At 37.3% G+C, this 22,039-nt stretch overlaps 1 protein-coding gene across 2 annotated transcripts in view; it reads left to right on the plus strand.

Moving 5' to 3' along the window:
* The window catches only part of tbc1d9 (TBC1 domain family, member 9 (with GRAM domain)), a 109,564-nt gene that overhangs the window by 39,069 nt on the left and 48,456 nt on the right, over positions 1 to 22,039 (plus strand). For both annotated transcript variants that reach the window (XM_051928109.1, XM_051928110.1), the window contains exon 2: positions 13,070 to 13,180. In XM_051928109.1, coding sequence (XP_051784069.1) covers positions 13,070 to 13,180 — 111 coding nt within the window. The remainder of the gene's footprint in view (positions 1 to 13,069; positions 13,181 to 22,039) is intronic.

The raw sequence follows: 22,039 nt of genomic DNA on the forward strand, positions 1-22,039 counted from the left end.
AATATGATGTATAAGAAATGAATTGTATCATATAAAAATATCAACAGCTTTCTTTTGTTGCATTGTCACTTTTCAATGTCAATTTAGGCAGAGTGGTGGCCCTGAAGCTAAGGATCTGCACTGGTATCCAGAAGGTTGCTGGTTTGAGTCCCCGTTACTGCCAAAAGTGATTGTACTCTGCAGGACCCTTGAGCAAGGCCCTTAACCTGCAGTTGCTCCAGAGGTGCTTTACAATGGCTGACTCTGCGCTCTGACTCCAAGGTGTATGCAAAAACTAATAAATGAAATCGTATAAGGCGAAATGTAGAACGCACACACACACAGAGAACACTTTATATTGAAAAATAAGCTGTTATTGTATCTTTGCAGTAACATTTCTCTGACTTTCAAGTCATCTGAGAATATCTCTAACTTTACATTTGACCTCTACTCCTTAATCATAGCTGGGTGATCCACAGGAAGAGCTTGGCATGAGATCAGTTCATGGGTAGTACAGAAGCCTTGCTTCACTTCCTGGCCTGATTGATCTGGATGATAAGATACAATAGAGTCCCAGCTGTATTATGGTAGTGGTGATACTGTTTTACTTTTTACAGTAATGGTGACCTTTCAGATTTTTTTTGTGGGATTTTTGTGGGTGTACTAAAGAGGGAATGTTGATGGCTTGTTTTCATTGCACTATACCTAATTGGCATGTTCATGCAGTTTGTGTTTCCTGGAGTAGAGAGCCCCATCCAGTTGTATTTAATCATTCATTACATGGCAGCATAGTGGTAGCGGTGTTGCCTCGCATTAAGGAGGGTTAGCATCCTGGATCCTCACTGCGTGTAGTATGCGTGTTCTCTCAATGTATAAGTGGGTTTCTTATCACAATGCAAAGACATTCAGTTTAGGTGGATTAGCTATGCTAAACTGGCCCTAGTGCGTGTATGTATGCGTGCAGTGATTGTTTCCCTGCGATGGAGTAGTGCCTTGTGCACTTTGCTTACAGGAATAGAAGATTCTGGATGAGATATTGGGGGCAGTTTTGCTGTTAGCTAATCAAATGGGCTTGATGGTCTTATTTCGTCTTGTTTGTCAAATGTCTTTTGTTCTTATGATAGGCTCTAGCCCTCACAATCCTGCTCAGGATTAAGTGAGCTTAGAAAATGGCATATGTAGTGTGGTGTGTTTGGCTCACATTTTTTAAAGAAAATTGCAGCTTTAGAATGGTTTTAAACTGAAGAATATAGAGAAAATCCTTCTCCATGCTGAATTTTTGATTGCCTTTGAGGCCACATGGTTAATTGTTGAGGTAGGTAGTGTGTCAAACCAGACCAAATGCAGGTGGCTACTGGATACCTAAAGGAAACATTAAAGAACCAAAGATGGAAAGATGGCTTGAACTAATATCAGCAGCTTCAGTAGTAAAATTGACTTTTTTTATTTTCAATTTTACTTTTATTAATATTTGAAGTACACTTTTTAATAAAGCATGTTTCAAAGCTTGCATATTTTTACTCATAACTTTTTGTATTACTTTCTCCATAATAAGCATAGGATCTGTGATTTCAGTCTTTGTTTCATTGTGCTTACAAAGCCTTTAGCCAGTCACGAGTGATGTCTTTTCTCCAGTAAGTGTGACCTTTTTGTTGTATATCTTGCTGCCGTTTTTTTTTCCTCCTGCACGCCTTCACCCTTTTGCCTCAATATAATTGAACTCCCTCAGTGAGTTGTTTGTCACCTTCGTGTGAAATGTTACATTGGACAGCAAAGCTATGACCTATATTTTTGAGGTGGGGGATGCAATGTTATCATCTTCAGCTTTACATCTGTCACAGTTTGTCTACTTTTATCAGTAAAAAAAAGTTTATCTCAAACTTCACAGTTTATCTTTAAATCTTTTCCTCTTGAAAACAAAAATTGCCAAATTTCTTGTGGAGTTTTGTCTTACAGCTCAGAGGGTCTTGGTTTATTTCTTAGCCCAGTCAGTATCTGTGTGGCATTTGCATTTCTTCTCCATGTCTACATGTTTCTTTTTCCTAGTCAGCCTGGTTTCTCCTCTTTCTTAAAGACTTTTTAATTTAGTTACAGTCATCAACACAGCAATTTCACAAATTCAAGCTCCTTGTTTCAAATCACAGCCCTGTTACACTCTGTGTGAGTTTCCACCCTAGGCATTCCAGTTTTTTCAAATGTTAAAATTATTTGTGAAGTAACATAACATTTTTAAACCTGCTTAAATCAATTCTTGTTCAAGGTGGATAGAGCTTATACCAGCAGGATTAGCTGCGAGGCGTGAACCATCTCCAGGCAGGATGCCAGTCCATTTCAGGACCCACTCATGCACATACCTCCATTTACAATCACACAGGGTCAATTTAGAATCATCAGTCAGGCTGACATCATCAAAGTATTTGGGCATGTGGCAGAAAAACCAGAGTACCTCATGGAAAATCCATACAGACATGGGGGAAAGCAAGCTGATGCCACACTGATAACAGCCTAAGGCTATGTGATGACTTTAAACTGGCCAGGGGTGAGTGTGTTGTGGGTGTGTGAGTAGTTGTGACCTGCAGTGCACTAACGCACCTTTCAAGGATGTCTTCTGCCATGCATCTGATGCTGATGAGATAGGCCGAGCCCCATAACCCATAGTAAATCAATGACTAACTTTTCTGTTTTTTTGAAGATGAATGTAGTATGAAAATGTGTGGCCATCCTTTTAATATACTCAATGGCCTAAATAATATTTTACAAGTCCTATTAGCCTTTTTAATTACTTGTTCTGTGTTTTCAGGTTATTGTCTGCACTAATGTACATTTTGTGAAATCAGCTGTATAGAAATGTTGGATAGACTAGTTGGCCATTTAGCGCTACCTTGTTTATTAAGTTTGTACTCTGTACCGTTACCATCAGGTTATTGTCTACCCTAATGTACATTTTGTGAAATCGGTTGTATAGAAACGTGGGATTAACGGGTTGGCCTTTTAGCACTACCTTTCTTAGTAAATGTCCACTGTACCGTTTAGTGGACTTGCAGTCTTTTTTCCATTAATTAATTAATTCTGAATTTGGGTTGCATTATGCACTCATTGACTTAAGTATTGGATTTAAGCTGTGAAATCTTTGTTCATTCTGCATATGAAAGAATGCTCAGAACACTTATGAAAGAGACATTTCTTATTAAAGATATATGCAATAAAGTAGTTTAACACTTTAGAGTTTATATGGTACATGTATAGTGAAGTTTATGTGCTCAATTTTATGTGAGTTTCTACTTAATGTTGTGTACAGCATGTATGTAACCCCTCACCTACTTTGAGACGTCCATTTATTTGTTACTTTGAGCAACTATACCTGGTCCTGAAAAGGCTTGTAAAAGCAAGAGGTTAGTTGGGGATCATCCGCCAGGCTTTTTTCTACTTGTGCTTTATCATTAGTTATAATTTGCAGAATTTATTCAATTCAAGTGGTATTTTTTTTTAACATATCCGAAGGTTTATACATAAAGAAAACATTTAATATGGAAATTCTGATTTTGACATTGTAGTTTTCAAAAGGTGGATGCATTTTGAACATGGTTTGACCTGTTTTGTAGGGATGTCTGCTCATGGAATTTTAGCTCTTATTATTTATTTTTTTTTACAGATGTTCACATTTGGTCATCCTTGACTGTGTTTGTTTATCTATGAGGGTGTGGCTCAGTAGACTAGACATCTCAAAAACTGATTACTCAATCTGAATGTCTCTTGGCACACTTACAGTATGAATTTTGGAGAAGACTGTTGGTTACTCGGAGGTAATGATGTTGCCTTTACACCCTTTGGCCAACATTGTTTTACTGCTAAGTATCATAGCTTTATGTAGGGAAAATCTTGCATTGTTGAGATTGCAGTCTATGTTGTTTATGTTCTGTACAGTACTTGTTACCACTGCATAAATGAAAGAAAGTCAATCTGGTTTTGTTTTATATAGTGTATTTAATATGCGCAGCCACTAGATGCTTTAAACATACACTGTAATATATTATATTGTAAATATGCAATACACAAAAATTACCAGACAAACCAATTTGCAACTTTTGTTTTGATTTTTTTTTTTTTTTTTGTGTGGTAAAATGTTTTGCTGTGGAATATTATTATATTGTAAGAATGTATCCTGATCTGGTTTATTGCTTTGGGAATGACAAATAGGACAATGGACTATCTGTCAAGCAGACAGTTGTTTGTGAGACTCGAGGACTGTGTTTCTGATATGGATGTGAACAACACTAGGGCAAAACAAGGAGCAATCCTGTCTCATTTTCACTTCAATTTGTACACCACAGACTATAAATATAACAGCAGGTCAGGTCACTTGCAGAAATTCTCAGATAATTCTGCACTTATGGAGTGTATTGATAAGGGGATGAGACAGAGGAGAGGAGTTAGGTTGAACAGTTTGTTTCTTGGTGCAAAGAGAATTAATTATTTGCTTTGTAACATTTGCAAGTGAGCCTCTAAGTCCAGCCACTATTCAAGGAGTGGATGTAGAGGTGGTCGACTACTACAAGTACTTGGGGGTCCAGATTAATGACAGTTTGGACTGGTCTTGTAACACAGAGGAACTACAGTCAAAGTAAAAAGTATGTGAACCCTTTGGAATTATCTGGTTTACTGCATGAATTGGTCATAAAAAGTGATCTGATCTTCATCTAAGTCACAGGTCCTGATATACACAATGAGCTTAAGCCAATGACACACAAAAAATTCTACTATTTCATGTCTTTATTTTACAAACGTATACAACGTTCACAGTGGTAGTGGAAAAAGTAAGTGAAGCTTGGGATTTAATAACTGGTTGACTCTCCTTTGGCAGCAATGACCTCAACCAGGCGCTTCCTGTAACTGCAGATCAGACCTGCACATCGTGCGGAGGGAATTTGAGCCCCTTCTTCCCTGCAGAACTGCCTTACTCTTCCTTATTCTTTGGTTGTCTTCTGTGTATGGCTCTCTTCAAGTCATTTCACAGCATCTCAATAGGACTGAGATCTGGGCTGTGACTGGGCCACTCCACAATGTGGAGTTTGTTGTTCTGAAGCCATTGTGTTGTGGATTTACTGCGATGTTTGGGTTCATTGTCCTGTTGCATCACCCAGCCTCTTCTGAGCTTAAGTTGATGGACAGACAACCTTACATTAACCTGGAGAATTTGTTGATAAACTTGTGAGTTCATTTTCCCCTCGATGGCAAGCTGTCCAGGCCATGATGCAGCACAGCAGGCCCAAATCATGATGTTCCCTCCACCATACTTTACTGTAGGGATGATGTTTTGATGTTGATATGCAGTGTTCTTTTTACGCCAAATGAAGTTCTTCTTGTTCTTGTGTGTTCAGAACAAAGTGTGTATGTATATTTCTATTATCTATTAATTATTTATGTATGTATGTATTTATTTGTTTAGTTTCTTTAAAAAGCCGGATTTCCCTCTTGGGACAAAGTTCCATCTATCTAAAGGTACTCTATAAATAAAAATGCATTCCATGGGTTGCCTGACCATGTAGAAAGAACAGAGGGGGTCTGTCATTTGTGGACAGATAACAGCCCGATGCAAGAGGTGGCAGCATTCTGCTGGTGGTGCTCACAGTGGTGCAACCACAGTACAACCTGGTTGCTGTAATTCTTCTGGTGGGCAGTCCTGCTGGGGCAGTTGATGACCACCAGGCAGAGCTGCAGAGGGAGATCATTTTTTGAGATCATGCCAAACTCGGAGTTGTATCCCAGGTGTGACATTAGGGCAGTCTCTGGGTTAGAAGGCCGCTCCACATTCCCGAGGGTGATTGGAGTTGGGAGGATGTGGACAGGGTTGCTGGGAGTTGTTGGGGAGAAGGTATAAGAGAGACAGAGAAGAGAGAGCATTGTATTGTGCTTGGGTGAACTGTTATAAAGAAGCCTGTTTCGAGGTACATAATTATAAATAAATCCTTATTTAAATCTGGGACTTGGTTCTGTGCATTTGTGTCTGGGGTTTGGGGTACTGTTACACCTCCTGCAGGTCCAACAATTTAATCAATAAATAGGAACTTTAACTATTTATTATTAAATAGTATTTATATATTATAGTATATTTATATATTTATTATATAATATATATTTATAATATATATTATATTTATATTTATTATAGTATGTTTATTATTGTGAATTTCCCCTTGGGATTAATAAAGTATCCATCCATCCATCCATCCATCCTGTGTAAAAAGAAACAAGTCCATGGTGTTTACTTCTACTCTGCTTTCTTCAGTCTATCTTAATTTTCTTTTAGCTTGGTGTGAAACATTCTTAACCATTTCATTTATTTTTACAGTCAAGTGTTTTGACGAGTAAGAAAAGTCAGTGTGGTGGGTGCTGTTAAATGACTGTGCTATTTTTGGCTTTTTTTCTGCTCTTTAATGAAATGCCAAAATGCTTTGTTAGCACTACTGTCTTAAGTGCATTCCCTCATGGAGTCCTGTGAAGCCGTCAGCATGCCATGTAAGCATGCAGTCCAGGAGGATTAACATGTCTTTTTGGAACAGTGGCAGCATTGATTCATGTCTGAGAAGTTGACATTATTTAAAAAAAAAAGTACATGTAAAAATGTAGGTAAGATAAAGTTAATACTTAATATTTGTCAAAGCTGTTGTCTTTCTTTCTTGAAGCTGTTATAGCATTTGGAGCTTTGAGATAACTCCATACAGAAGGTACAGTGGCTGACTCAGTATTGTAATGCATTTTGTTACATGTTGCAGCTGGAAAAGATTCTTAATTTTTCTTACATTTTCTGTCTTTTGACCTTTTTTGCAGTCTGTTATCAAATAATACTGAGTTATGCAGAGAAACATAGACCATCAGAGAAATGGCATAGCCTTCTGCCCGCATTGCGTAATGTTGCAGTCTTTCAAAACCAGGTCACACTTTACCAATAAGAAATAGAGAAAAGCCAAGCAAAATGACACCTTTTATTGGCTAACTAGAAAGATTACAATATGCAAGCTTTCGAGGCAACTCAGGCCCCTTCTTCAGGCAAGATGTAATCATTGATTACATCATTGATTACATTGATTACATGATTTGATTACATCTTGCCTGAAGAAGGGGCCTGAGTTGCCTCGAAAGCTTGCATATTGTAATCTTTCTAGTTAGCCAATAAAAGGTGTCATTTTGCTTGGCTTTTCTCTACATTCATAATGGCTAACACGGTACAACACCCTAGTACTACCAATAAGAAATATAATTTCCATAATCAAAATAAGGGTTTGTTTTACTATGTAAAATGGTTAAATATGAGTGGTAGACCTGCTGTGTCAGTGCAGCAGTTGAGAATGTAAGGTAGTGTTTAGGTTTTAAAGAAAAGAGACATAGCAGAACAGGTTTAATGAAGACAGGCCATTCAGTCCAAATAAGCTTGTCAGTTTCCCTTAATGTAATGTTTGTAAACCAACTATCCACACACACACATAGGATGTTTTTTAACGTACAATATTTGTTTATTATGGCTGGCTGTTCAGTAACCTTAATGGCCCGTGAAGCTGGCTTGAATCTACTGATGGGAGTGACCGTAGTCATGCCAAATGGATGGAGTGAGAAAAATACAGAATAAAGTTTACCACTTTCTGTTTTGTGGGCATTACAGGACACCTGTTTTTCAGGAATGGATTTAAATTAAAACATTCTCTTTTAGCTTTTAAATTCAAACATTTAAAGGTATATACCTTCAGCAAATAGTTCTGTGCATTGGTGTTTATGCATATCTAGAAATGTTGGAGTTAAAACATTATCTCCTAATGTGTTGTGTATAGCTTGTATTTGCTTAAAGATAAAATCATAAATGGTGTGATATATGGCCAGCAGTTTATCCCAGCCAATACCCCCACGCTGCTAGATGGAGTTCTCCCTGCAACATGGAGGTGCCCCAAATTCCAGCAGAGCATCATGGACAATGGAGTTTTACTGCACAGCCCTGCTGGATACCGTGGGACCGCCAGGGGATGCTGCAGGGAGGCATAAGGATTTATATTTTCATTATAGCCTGGAAGTACTACCTCGTCATGAGGACGGAAGAAATGAAGTACTTCCGGGCTGAAGAAAAAGAAGAGTTTTTAATCTGACCCGGAAGTGCTAGGAAGTCACGTGGACTGAGGGACAGAGGCATTTCTGGGTCAAGGACTTTAAAAGGACTATGGGAAACCCCAGCAGACTGAGCTGGAGTTGGGTGGGAGTGTGACGGAGCTGCTGGGAGGAGAGGAGGATTTATTGTTTAGTGTATTGTTGATTATTGAGTATTGTGGTGGTGGAGGTGCTTTGTGCACATTATTATAATAATAAATTTAGTTTTGGGACGTTTACCTGGTGTCTGATGTGTGGTCTGAGGGTTCAAGGGGTCGATAGTAACGGAGCTAAATGCCATTGCATAGTCAAAAAAACATTAATTCTTTGCAGGTGGGCAGGTTAGGAAATCCAAGTTTTACTTTTTAAACTGTTACTCTAATGAAGCCAAAATATTGAAAAGCCTATCCAGAATAATCCGGTTTAATAAAACAAACGTTTAGGAAAAAGCAGTATGCTATAAATCTGAAGTCCTGGGAAAAAACACCACTAATGACTTAACATGGTGCAGTTATAGTTCTTGAACACCCCGATGAAGTAGCATTCCATGACAAGGCTTTGGGGTTGTATTGCTTTGTGAACACAAAAATATGATGTTAATTTAAAACCCACAAGAAGTCAATATGCAGGGTGATTCAAAATGTTAATATTTTGAATGGCGGAAACAACTTATTCACAAAACATACTTCATATGTGCAAGATGATTTACAGGAATGTCTCAATCTGTTTGCCATCATGTTCAACACTAAATTGTCCACAAAAATTTTATATAAGTGCATACATAGCAGTACCATTAGTGTTAACGTAATTTTGACTCACCCTGTATATTAACTTTTTTTTTTATCAGCCCTCACTGAAAATGTATATTTAATTGGATATTGGTCTGCTGTCGTTAGGCTATACCCCTTTACTGTTTATACAGCCTTGATCTTATAATAGATAGGGCTGGTTTGGAAAATACAAAGGGAGATACATTAGGTATGAAGACAGTATGCAGAGACATCAGTGTTCCTTCGTTGTCCAAAAGTCATTCATAATATTTAGTAAACTTATAGAAATATAACTTGGTTTGAAGGTCTGCACAGCCAATAGAATAAAACACTGAGGTCTGCATGTCCAGTTCCTTTGAGTAATCAGATTGGTCAATTTTGCTTGGTTGTGAATTGTCAGTTTGGCTTTGGTGACACTACAAAAGAGGAACTGCGAATGTGAGACACACAAAGAGGAGTAAAGACGTTTGAAGTACGTTGGGAGAGTCACTTTCAAAAAACGAAAACTATAAATACCAGATAATAGGGGAGAAAGTCTCCTTGAAAACAATGTCTAAGAAGCAGGCTTTATGGGAACACGCTTGAGAGATACAGCCCTGGTCAGGAGAGGTTCAAGCACATGTGGAGACCAAGGAAAGGTGCTGAACATGCAAGAGATAGAAAATATTTTTTTAATAATTTTATTACCTGTCTTTGACAAATGCTGTGTCTGGTTTATCATTGCAGGAGAATGGCAAGGAAAACTGGTTAATAAATCTGTGCGCTGTATAATCACACAGTGCCCAAGAAAATGTATAGATGTACACAGCGCACAGTATTGATTTTATGTGGACCACTTAAACATCCAAAGTCGAAGCCCATTTGGAGCCCTAGACAAGGTAGACAGATGTTGCCCTCGGTGTCTGGAGCACACACCCCTTCAGCAGCCCATACGGCACCCTCTTGTGTATTGTATATACAGGGGTCTTTAAGGAGTGCGCACATTTTTAGTTTCATAAATGATACCCAGAAGTTAACCATGCCTACTCATCAAAGTTTGGCTACTGGTTTCTCCCTTGGTGTCCAGAACGTGCACCCCCTAAGCTTCATAAATGGTGCCTGCCTGTGTCACTTAATGAATTGACAATGTCTGCCCAAAGTAGACGGGAAGCGTTCCCTTTAAAGTAGGGCAATACAACAGCTCCAACAAATTAATTAAATAAAACTTCCCTTCTTTATGTGTGATGCCTCAGAATACTGGGCTGCATTTCTCTTCTTTATGAAATATTTTAAGAGACTCATTTTCAATTTGTAGACATTTTGTTTCTGATGAAATCAAAACTCGGGGGTGGAGCATCAGGTCAAGTGTCACTTAACTGCTGTTGGCCACAAAGGCCAACTGTATAGATGGGAGCAGTAATAGTCTGCCTAGAGACCAAACTGCTGTCTGCACATGCATATTTTTCATGCCATATTTTTCTTAAAACATTAAGCCCCGCTTGGGAAAATGCTTAAGAATTTTTGTTATTTATATAATTTGTAACTGTAGTGGCCTGCTACTGAATTTTCTGTGTGGGGTAAACTCTGATATTGCTTCTTGATGTACTGTTCACTGAACGATACAAGTTCTGTCCTCTGAAATGTTTTGTGTGTGTATTGGATTAGTGATCATAATAACGCCTCACTATATAAATACTTAGTTATTTATACCTACTCCTTGCCTCTGATAAGAGCTCTGAGGAATTTTGTTTTCTTTTTAAAGTAATATTAAAACTGTATTTTCTGTATGAGTTTAGGTAGGCACCAGCTGCATTGCAACTCCAATTAGAAGAGAGGTAAATTGAGGAATTTATATAAAAGACATTATTTATTTCTGCGTGCACAGCTGAAGTGTATTAAACAATGTAAGACATCTATTTTCATATTAATTATATTTGCAGGACGGCGTTGTGTTCTTAAACCACCAAATTTGTGTTTAATGTATTGTGTTAATTCTGTGGATTGTGGTAACCTACATGTGCTTCATATTTTATCTTGGAGTTTGTGCTTCTCTTAAAAAAGGAACTATAAAGCAGTGTACCTTGTACTTCCTAAAGTGGACATATTGCTGTGACAGAAAGGATTGTACATACTGTATAAATGAGAAAGAGGGACAAATGCTATAATGGAGTGAACCTAGCCATAAGCATCGTGATGCACTTCAGAAGTGGTTGGTGGTTTGTAACTCATTTAAATATTTAATATCTAATCAATAATACAGTTGACTAAATTAGTGCAACTCAGGTTGGCATTTACAAAGGCCACATAATAAGTGCTACTTTGTGGAGTGTCCCAAATACCTTCACAAACATACAGCATGCTTATTCCTGCTTTTGTGAAAAGGTGATGGTGTGAAGCGGGGAAATAAATGCTTTCTTGTGAGGGTGAAAAAACATTTAAGAGACCTTAAGCATGGACACCGTATTCAGCATGTGTCTGTTAGTATGGTCCATCTTGTTGCCTGGGCTTCTTTATAAGATTTGGCACATAACTCCAAATAAAGGCTTTCTCATATTAGATGATTTTTCCAGTGATTTTCAGGCAGTCGGTGTCTAATGTGACACACCAACTAGTCTGCAACAGGCTAGGATAAAATCATACCGTTTTGATTTTCTCTTTGGTTGCAGTGTTTGGACTGTTTACAGGAGAGAGTTGAGAACCAATGATCGTTCAGCCGGCAATACAATGCATAGAATGTAGGAAGCTGAAAGCACCATAACTCTTAACCCTTTACAATGCACCAGTACAACACTGGCTCCTTCAGGCAGCATGGGGGCTGTGGACTCCACAAACAGAAGAGAAGCTCCTCTGTTGTCTCATATTTTACATCCCATAACAGAATGGGGGGATAAAAAGAAATAAAGCACAGATATTGCCACTGAACGTGCTGCAGCTGTTAACACTTCATGAAGCGCAGGCTCTGTTAGGCAGGATGCTATTGGCCATCAGAAAAATGGGTGAGCACAACTGTGGAAGATTGGCGCTCAGTCGGTGACATGGGCTGCAATTTTCAGTCATGGAATTTGACATGGTGCCGTGACAAGATCAGCGACTGCGGTTGAAAAATCTAACACTGACCACAACTAAAAGTTGCATAATGTGACATTGGCTTAGCTTACCAAAACTTTACATATTGAAAAGTGTCTAAGAAATTACTTTAAATGTTAATTTATATTCTGAGCTTGCAGAGAACAGTATAGGGGAGCCAAAATGCATTTCTATATTTGAAAAATTTAAATACATGTACTGGAGGGTCATCTCTTTCAGACTAAAGTGGAACTGATTCATTCGTTTGAAGTGGAGACAATGAGTAGTACAATAAAATCTCCCTAAATAGTGTTCTGTTTTTTTAATACTTAGTTGTTCATCATGGCACTGAAGAGTGCATTTTACCCAGACATTCATACCGTCAGTTTTCTCCTGCCTCTGTTCTAGCAGTCGGTTCGGGACCACTAACAGTTGGATCAATAGATTTCTGGCACAGTTTTTGTCCTTGAATCATTAGGTTACTTGGCAACCAAAATTACTGACAATTGCAGGAGTGTTTCTTGTGTATATGTTATATATTGTATGTGTGTTTCTGTGTATATCCAAATATATATATTTTCTCCGGACTTTTACAGATAAAAACAAACACGTTGTTTTGTTTGAACTTAAAATTTCCAGTTTAAGCTCTCTCTTGACCATGATTCTTGCCACATTCTTTTTGCAAAAGTTTACACGGTCATTTTACTCTCACTAGTCTATAGTTTTGATTTCTAGTTTCTGTCTTCAAACTCTGCCACCCTGAACATATTGAAAATTTCCTCAATACGTCACACAGTTGTTTTGGAAATTGTACCACTGGGTTTCTTTCTTACTTAAAAGATTTTTATTTTCCTCCTATTTAAATTTGAGCATATTTTTGAATGTTATATGAACCTTGTTAAATAAAAAGATAACAATATATTGAACAGGACGTAGGAGTGAAAGCCACAGAGTAAATAAATGAGGGGATTCCAGAAATAAATACGAACATGGTTAAAAAATGTGAAGTTTTCTTGATGAGTTCTTGACTAACTGTGTTAAATGCCTATATTCTTATTCTTATTCTATATTTTAACTGTGTTTTCTTTATTAAACTTGTGCAGTCTTGTATTCAGTTTCTGAGTTAATTACTTTTATGTTTGCAGGCCTTCTGGTGGGAACCCTAGATGTGGTATTGGACTCCAGTGCAAGAGTGGCACCGTACAGAATACTGTACCAAACACCTGATTCCCTGGTTTACTGGGCAATTGCATGTGGTAAGTACTGGTCCAAACATCTTAACTGAGCAAAGAACATTTACATTTAGTATGAAGTTGGATTTGCAAGATTATTTCATTCATTCAGTATGTGTTTAATTTTGAGAAATGAATATATTTACACACTTAAAACACATTGTCTTCTAAACCCAGTGTTGTTTTTGTAGCTTGCTAGCTATAAAATATCCATAAATCTCTGCCAGAATCTGTTCCCAGAAGTGTGAATATAAAAAAAGAGAAGCAGTGAGAGGAAGCCACCCCAGTGCTGTGATAACCACTTCTGCAATTGTGCCGCAAGTGTCAGGTTAAATCTTGGAATAAAGGAAGTAAAATCAGGGTATTGTGTTCAGCTATCTGGCTAGCCAAGTTAAAGCATGCAATTTCTTTTGTTTTTTTTTTTTGTTTTTTTTTTTGCTAATTAAGATCAAACTGTACTAAAGTCTTCTCCATGGCTAAACTGAAGCTATATGAATAGCGTGCAAAAAAGCCTGACAAATGCATATGTGGTTTTTCAAAATTTTAATTTGCACTGTTATTCCATACTGTGAAAATGAGCTCAACAGTTTCCCAGGTCAACATATATTATTATTCTTTTTTGTAACCTCCTGGGTTGGCTTATGTGTGGTGAAGTAAAAAGTAGAACATTGCCTGTTTAAGGATGTAGGATGGGTTGACACTGTTAATCACTATTAAATCACTATTAATCACTATTAATCATAAACTTGGGGAATGACAGAGGGTAGTTCACCAGTACCTCAGTCATTATCACATATTTAAGTTAGTTATTTCTCCATTTTTTAAAATCTGGGTGTATTCTGAAGTAAGAGAACTACAGCACATAAATGTCAAGGAGGAAATTGTTGATCTTAGTTTCCATCAGATGAGGATGCAACCTCATTTGCTTCCTCCAGCATACAGCCCATACCTGGTGGAAACAACTTATTGTGCACATTTAGGGAACAGTAAAATGTGGTAGCATACTACTTCATATCCTTTCTGGTTTGTATTGACTCTGCTGTTTTTCCATTTGCCATTTTATATTTGCCTTGTACATAAGTCTTATGCATGTGCTCCTTATAGGTTTACTTAATTTTGACTTTGTACTAACTAATATATTTGCAGTGTATGGATTTTTATTTTTACATGCCATTATTTTATAGTCCATAATAATTAGAGGTTATCTATCAATTATCAAAATTGCTTAAACTATTTTATGGTGTATGAGCTGAGATCTCTCTTTCCAACATAAGGCAGAAATCAGGAATGGGCCTAGGATGACACACTAATCCATTACACACTAACTAATACTTTTATTGAGCCTATTTAGAGTGGATGTGTGGAACTGGAAATAATACAAGGTAAAATGTGGTGCATGCATATAAAGAACAATTCTATTTAGTATCTGTGATATCTTCACAGAAAAAAGGGTATATAGTCCGTGGTTTCTGAAAAGTCACCTTTTATAGAGCTAAGGGATATGTTTTTTATAATTACACAAGATTAGGTGGAGTTTGTTATTCCAACATTGAAAAAGCACCATAGGGTCGGACAGTAAGTGTCAGCTAAAGTTGTTTATCTAGAGGTCTGCAGTTTTGCACAGCCTGGAGTTATAATGAACTCATTAAAACGTTGGCTGTCATGGGACAGAATTGCTGTTCAACATCGATAAAAGGGTTTTTAAGATTGAAAGGCACAAAGTGTTTTTTTTTTTTTTGTCCAATTCTTGTTATGTATTTATTTTGCTGTTGCATTCAGCTTAATAGTTCTAATTGTTATACTAAATGTAGTGATAAAATCCTTTTTATTTTTGTAAATCTGTTGTCAGCCTCTATTGTTTGGCCACTTTCTTGTTAGCCTCTACAGATTTGCATTTTGTAACCCATGTCTAGATTTAGGTCAACAGATTCTTAATCTGACACTTATTTTTTTTTTTGACGATTTACTTTAAAGGAAATAGTAACAGGAAAGGCTTGTATAAATCTGAGATGGAACTGTGCCAGTTGTGGTCAGGGTTATACATCTGCCAATTGTGCTGTGCTAATGCATTATCAGAGAGGACTACTAATTGGCTGGTGGGCTGGGATCCAGGTGAAGAGAAATGCTTTGAGGTGGTGGGTGCAACTGAATGTATAAATCCATCATTTATGGATTCTTGTTTCTATTTTGTTTCCATTAGAGCTTGATTAAAGAATATTAATGCACCATGTTGACTTGTATTCTTTCAATGCAAAATCTGAGATCACATTTAATAACTGTGTGCGTGTTTTATTTTGGCATGTCCCGTGATGCTATTGAAAATGCAGGCATTTTTTTTCACATTATAATGCACACATCCACAAATAACATTTTAACACTCAAACATTCTCAATGCAAGTAAAAAAAATATATACTGAATAAGATCAAGAGTGAAACAACGGTTAAACAGTGCCTGGCCTCTCTTTGTGTACTCCTTCTTTGGCAAACACTGAGGATCCTCTAGTAAACTGTTTAGGATTTATTCCAGCCATGTGCCCATTTTTGCCTTGACAGACTGTAGTTCCCTGCAATCCAGGATTGAGCCCAATTGGTTAAAAGTAAATGGTTGGATTACATACACAAGACTAGAACTGTGTGTTGATAAATTTATCATAGTGAAGTGCATATCATGTCCTGTGTTCAGCAAACTACTCACAATGAAATATAAATTATACTTAAAATGCATTAATTACTGGGCATGGGCACTTTCTGCTATCAGTTAGAGGTTTTCAAAATTTCAGACTTTTGAGGACATCTCTGTCCCAGTCTGTGACAGAGAGCAACGGGGTCCTACTTCTCAAGTTGGTCTTTTCTATTGGAGGCCAGGTGTGGAACTTGTTTCATCTCATGCATTTATTACTATATAAAGGGTTTTGTACCAACAGTGGAAGCAGTGTGCTTCAGTTTGGGAATTTGCAGGCAGCAGCATTCTTTTTCACTTCTGCATTACTGTACATAATGTTTACTGACAAAAAACTTGCTTGGAAAGCCCTTAAATACATGCATTTTCATTTCATTACAAGAAATCTTTTTTTTTAAGCATTAATTGTCTTTTTTGCAGACTCTGGGGGTGTTCTCGCTGGAGCATATCCCAGCTAGCATAGGCTGCAAGGCAGGAACAAACTCTGGATGTGGTGCCAGATCATTGCAGGGTGAATACCCACACACCAAACACACACTAGGGCCAGTTTAATGTTGCTAATTCACCTAACCTGTATGTCTGTGGACAGTGGAAGGAAACCAGAGTGCCCAGAGGAAACCCACTCAGACACGGGGAGAACATGCAAACGCTACGCAGGGAAGATCTGAGATGTGAACCCTAGTCTCCTTCCTGCGAGGTCGCTACCACTGCACCACCATGCCTCCCCTGCCTTTTAAACATTTTTTTTAAATTTTCTGGCAGAAATTACATTTCAAAAATCACTTCTGCATAGTCAATTGCCAGAGAGCTTTCAAAAAATGAAAAAACATCACTGCAGAGCTGGCACTGAAGGAATGCTTGGTGGAAATTCAGAAGTGTTGTTCGCATAGTTACTCATGCTGCTTTTGGTAGAAAAATGGTTTTAAACTTTTAAACTGTATTATCATCCTTGTTTATTTTATAAAGTTTCTTTCACGAAAGTACCATAACAAACAGTATATATTTACACAGTGAAGGAGTTTATAGAACAAATCTTTGTTTAATGCATTTTCTGCTGATAATTAGTAAGCTAACTTAAGATGGTGCCTTATGACGTGGTCCATGGAGCTCACCTAAAGCCAATGCTTTAATTTTTATTTCTGTAGGGATTGAACGAGATGCCCTTCAGCTTTTTAGGCTGAGCTGTGTAGATGCTTGTAGACTGTCTTTTAAAAAGTTTCAGCCTGTTCCACTGAAACACAGAAGTAAATTACAGTCTATACTTGTGTTAGGACTGTGTGATTTTAGAAAAATATGTAACAGTGATATTTTTGACCAAAACTGAGATTATGACTTATTTTTGTTTTGTTTCTAACATTAATTATTCCTGCTTAAAAAAATCAGATGAAAGTATGCAGTTGCTAGATTCATTCTTTTAAAACAGTACTGTTTCAGCTATTGTTAGAATAGAACAATAAAATTAATAGAACAGAAAAAAAAAAAAAATCACCTCAGAGGAGTAAATACCAGAGCATAGCCCCCTAAGACTTCCTAATGTTCATGTTGCCCAACACGACATCCAAAAAATGTGAGTGAATAAATAAATAACTAAATAAATATTTCTTTCCAGGAAGCGTATGTGAATGATAACCTTACCAATGAAGTCCGTAATATGAAATACTTTTTATGCACGATGAATAAATCATTGAAGAGAAGCTGCAAACAAAAAAAAAAAAAATATTACAACGGCTCACCAATATAATGACTTTATAATACAATTTGCTGTGCTACCCATATAAGAAATCTAAGTAATCGATGTAGACCTTAGTATTAACATATAGAGCACACATCCATCCATCCATCTATATCCTAACTACAGGGTCACGGGGGTCTGCTGGACTCAATCCCAGCCAACACCCCGGGCAGGGCACCAGCCCAATGCAGGATGCACACACACACACACCAAGCATGCATTAGGGACAATTTAATCATATTATATATGATTTCATATGGGATTTGCAAAAACAGTGTCAATATTTGTGATGCACCACCTATTAGAATGACAAATGCAATGCATTTTATTGCTAAAAGTGTTTGTGATGTGCCACATGGAATGACAGGCATATAGCTACTGGGCAGACACTTCTCCTTTTAATAAGGTGGATTTGGTGCAGATCATATTTATAGGTTTTTTTGACAGTAGCGGTAAACCGGTAAGAAGATTGTTTTTATGTACAGAGTGACTTTCGGGCAGGGGAAGGTGTTACTTTTTGAACTTTTTTTTTTTTTTCTTTTCAGAAGCAGCAGTGGGCTTTGCAAATGAGTTACAGAGACACTGCATTTTACATCTGCTCCTGAAATAAATTATTGGTTACTACAAAGCAATTCATTTGTTTATGTACTCTGCTGAATGTATATCTTTTGTAGATAATGCAACACTAGCAACATATTTACTAAACTTTGTAGTAACTGCATTTATCCTGGACTGTAATTAAATTAAGGATTGTGTATTAATGATACGGTTATACTATATATTTTTGTGTATGTAGGAGGTGGATGCTACAATGACAATTTACGTGTGTTTATCAAATAGTTTATTATTATTGTGCACTTTTAGTTATTAATACATTGGTAATTTGTTTAAAAGGAAGAATTGCAAATTTCACTTTAAAATTGTATAGAAGCCATGTAAATTAGTTAAGAATTGAAGCTATTTAGTTTTACTTCTTTGTAGTTTTTTGTTAGCTTTCTGACTGCTCTGTTTTGATTTAACTGTAGAGTAGTAAGCCAACAGTTTGAATAGCCTAGTTAAAAAGCATTAGAATAATCAATAGTTTCAGTTTATGAAGTTGTGGACACGAGTATGCGCTTAAGAAATTGTACAATGCCTGTCAGTTGTAAATCAGAAAGCTGACTTTGCCTGTAAATAGTGACCTTGAACCCAGTCTGCTTCCTGTCCCTTTAAGCTCAGTTTTGCTCTTAATGCTGTTTATCAGAGGATTGTTTTTTCAGATCAGTTTATTTTTGTGTAGAACTATTCACTGAATGCAGGCTCAGAGCCTTGTAAAAAGTTTTATTGGTGAAAGCAATTACAAACTTTAAAATGATGTGTATCCATTATGTATTCAGTAAAGACAGATAATTTGTTTAACACGCAGGAACGAAAAGCAGTTCCAAACTGATTAACTTGCATGGATGCTAACCATATCTTTCTGTTAATATAATTATTACTTGAACCAGTTGACAATGGAGGAAGGCAAACAAAAAGTCCAGTCAGTTGTATCTTTGGAGAAAATAAGCTTCTGGGTGGTCCACAGTCTGTTACAACACAAAGTCAAAAGACAAAGTCGGACATAGCCACATAGGCCACTGCTAAATGGCTGCCTACCTCCTCCTGGTCATTCTGTGCTGAAGACTGCTGAGCCGTATAATATGAAGTCAGAATTATTCCATCTATTGATTTCAAGGCTCCCAGTATCTCAGATGTCTTTGCATAGGCAAAAAAAAAACAAAAAAAAACAACTTGGTCATCTGTCGCATTACCCACTCACTATCCAAAAATGTTAAATGTGTGAAAATATTAAACATTAACATTTGAATGTTAAACATGTGAACACCAGGAAGACAGCAGGTGCTGATATCTTTTCAGGACATGTTTTCAAGATCTGGTTCTGATCAGCTTGAAGTAGTGTTCATGCTAATAATTAATCCTTCTTTAGCCCAGACAGCTGTAAGAAGATGCATTTAAAAATCCACCATTATCCCCGTACCTAAGAAATCCCATCTAACCTGCCTGTCGTCCGGTTGCACTAATATGAGAGAAAGAGAGCGAGAGCACCACACTGGAACAGTGCGAGGTGTTTTAACAGCGGCTGGAGTGCCAATCCTGCTGCCAGGCTAGTCAAATTTACATATGCTGTGGATCAATTTCAGCACGTAAATCCACAAAGAATCCCATCACCTTAATCCTTCAACACAGTAATGGCCCACCTGAATAGCAAAAGAGGAAATTAAGCGCAAATGCTATTTACAGACAGGCAGACCACAAGTTAGTTAGAGTGGGTAGCCACACTTCATCACTCTCCACAGTACTGTGTTCTGAGCCTTATCCTCTTCTCATATGATGGCACGGCTGCACATAACTAATTTATATAACATGTTAGAGTGTAATATATATATATATATATATATATATATATATATATATATATGGTTGAAATAGTTTTACTGTCAAATAATGCAAAGAGTACGCAACACGTGTTTCGCCCTAATTTTGGGCTCATCAGGCTTACACACTCGCTGCACCCCCCTATCGGGGAACCGAGCCTCGGACATCAGAACCAGAGGCGAAGCCTCTTAACGTTGCGCCATGGCATGTGGTTCGTTCATTTGACAGCATGTAGATCGAGGTAATTACATTCATGGCATTCGTAGTCTGAATCACAATCTGATTGTATGGGTGGTTACCAACCAGGTAACGCTTGTGGTTGGTCATCAAGTCGGCTAACATCCGCCATGGTGCCCTCTTTCAGTTGCAAGAAGCAGATCATAGAATGGTTGAAATAGTTTTACTGTCAAATAATGCAAAGAGTATGCGACACGTGTTTCGCCCTAATTCTGGGCTCATCAGGCATACACACTCACTGCACCCTCCTCTCGGGGAACTGAACCTTGGACATCAGCGCCAGAGGCGAAGCCTCTAACGTTGCGCCATGGGACCAACCACAAGCGTTACCTGGTAGTTAACCACCCATACAATCAGATTGTGATTCAGACTACGAATGCCATGAATATATATATATAAAATAATATAATATATATACTGTACACACACACAGCATGAGAAGATCAAAATACACCACTGTCTAAATCTGTCTAAATATATTCTCACACATTTATTTGTGCTGTATTAGGCAATGAAATATTATGTATAAGATAAAGTAATATTGCAACAGCATTTCTACTGTTTCAGCATAAATATCAGAGTACTCATCAGTTGCAAAATGCAGCTTTAAATGATATGTTTTCCCTGTTATCTGTAATGGTGCTGCATCTTCTGCAAGGACTAGGTGGCCAGTTTGTCTGTCTATCCTTGAGCTGTCCCCACTGTGCTGTTTGCAGGCATCTGATTTTTCAGTGTGAATTCCTGATTAACACAATGAACAATTAGGCTCTGGTATGGTTCAATAATTCTATTCAACCTTAAATTAGTGGAGGTTGCATAGAGTCCCACTTGTTTCCATTTCTGTCTGACATTTGGAGTAAATTGACACGCAAATTGAGAAAAACTATTGTAAGAAGGGGTGACATGTCTCTTATCTTTGATCATTTTTTAAAATCCTTTGTTCCCTGTTAATTGGAGAAGAGTCTTTTGATAAAACATGCTTCTGTTTCCTCCATTTGCCTTCAACAATGTGTGAGCAAGTGGCATGAACCAGTAATGACTTTCTGTGTCTTGAATGTAATAGTAGTGGTCAATGGTTCTTTTTGATTGTTTTTTATGCTCTCTTCATACTGCACTATGTGGTTAAAATTTGGAAGATTCTATACGTTCTTTGTGTTTGTGTGTGTGTGTTGCTGCCACAGTTATTTTACACTTCAGTATTAAAACCAAAATAAATCCTAACTGATTTAATGATGCTTTTCATATTGGTACTAAAACATCTTATTGAATGTCAAGTGATCTAGACTTTAACATTGCTGATAGCAATTCTCAATTTTTTTGCAAGCTGACATGAACAGAAGAGAAATAAATTAAGGCTTCATAAAAAATGTTGCTAGGGATCCCAAAAACATGTTCAGCAAGGCTGCCTGTGATTTGTCATATTTTGCATCTCTGGTTTACCAGTGCACTCGCACGCTTATAGAAAGGATTTGTGATTGTTTACAATATACGGTTTTTGTTTAGAGAAGTTTGTAACTAAGAAAACTTGGTCTTTGTAGTAGTGGAAGTATTAAATAGAATGTAATAATCTTCTTTTCAGGATTTGTTTATCACGGCAATTGTAATTGTGATTAATCTATGATTAATTGTGTTGCCCTAATTAAACACAAACACACGCACCCTATTTTGTAATTTGTGTGCAAATCCAAGATGAAAATCAGTACTTGATAACAATCTTTGGTTTGAAAATGAATAGATTTAGTAAGGCCTTTTATTTTCTTCACGTTTAGACTAGTGCTCATGGAGTCCTGAATGAGGCACATTACCTGCATTGTGAAGG

The sequence above is a fragment of the Erpetoichthys calabaricus genome, chromosome 5 (assembly GCF_900747795.2).
Source record: "Erpetoichthys calabaricus chromosome 5, fErpCal1.3, whole genome shotgun sequence".
NCBI lineage: Eukaryota > Metazoa > Chordata > Cladistia > Polypteriformes > Polypteridae > Erpetoichthys > Erpetoichthys calabaricus.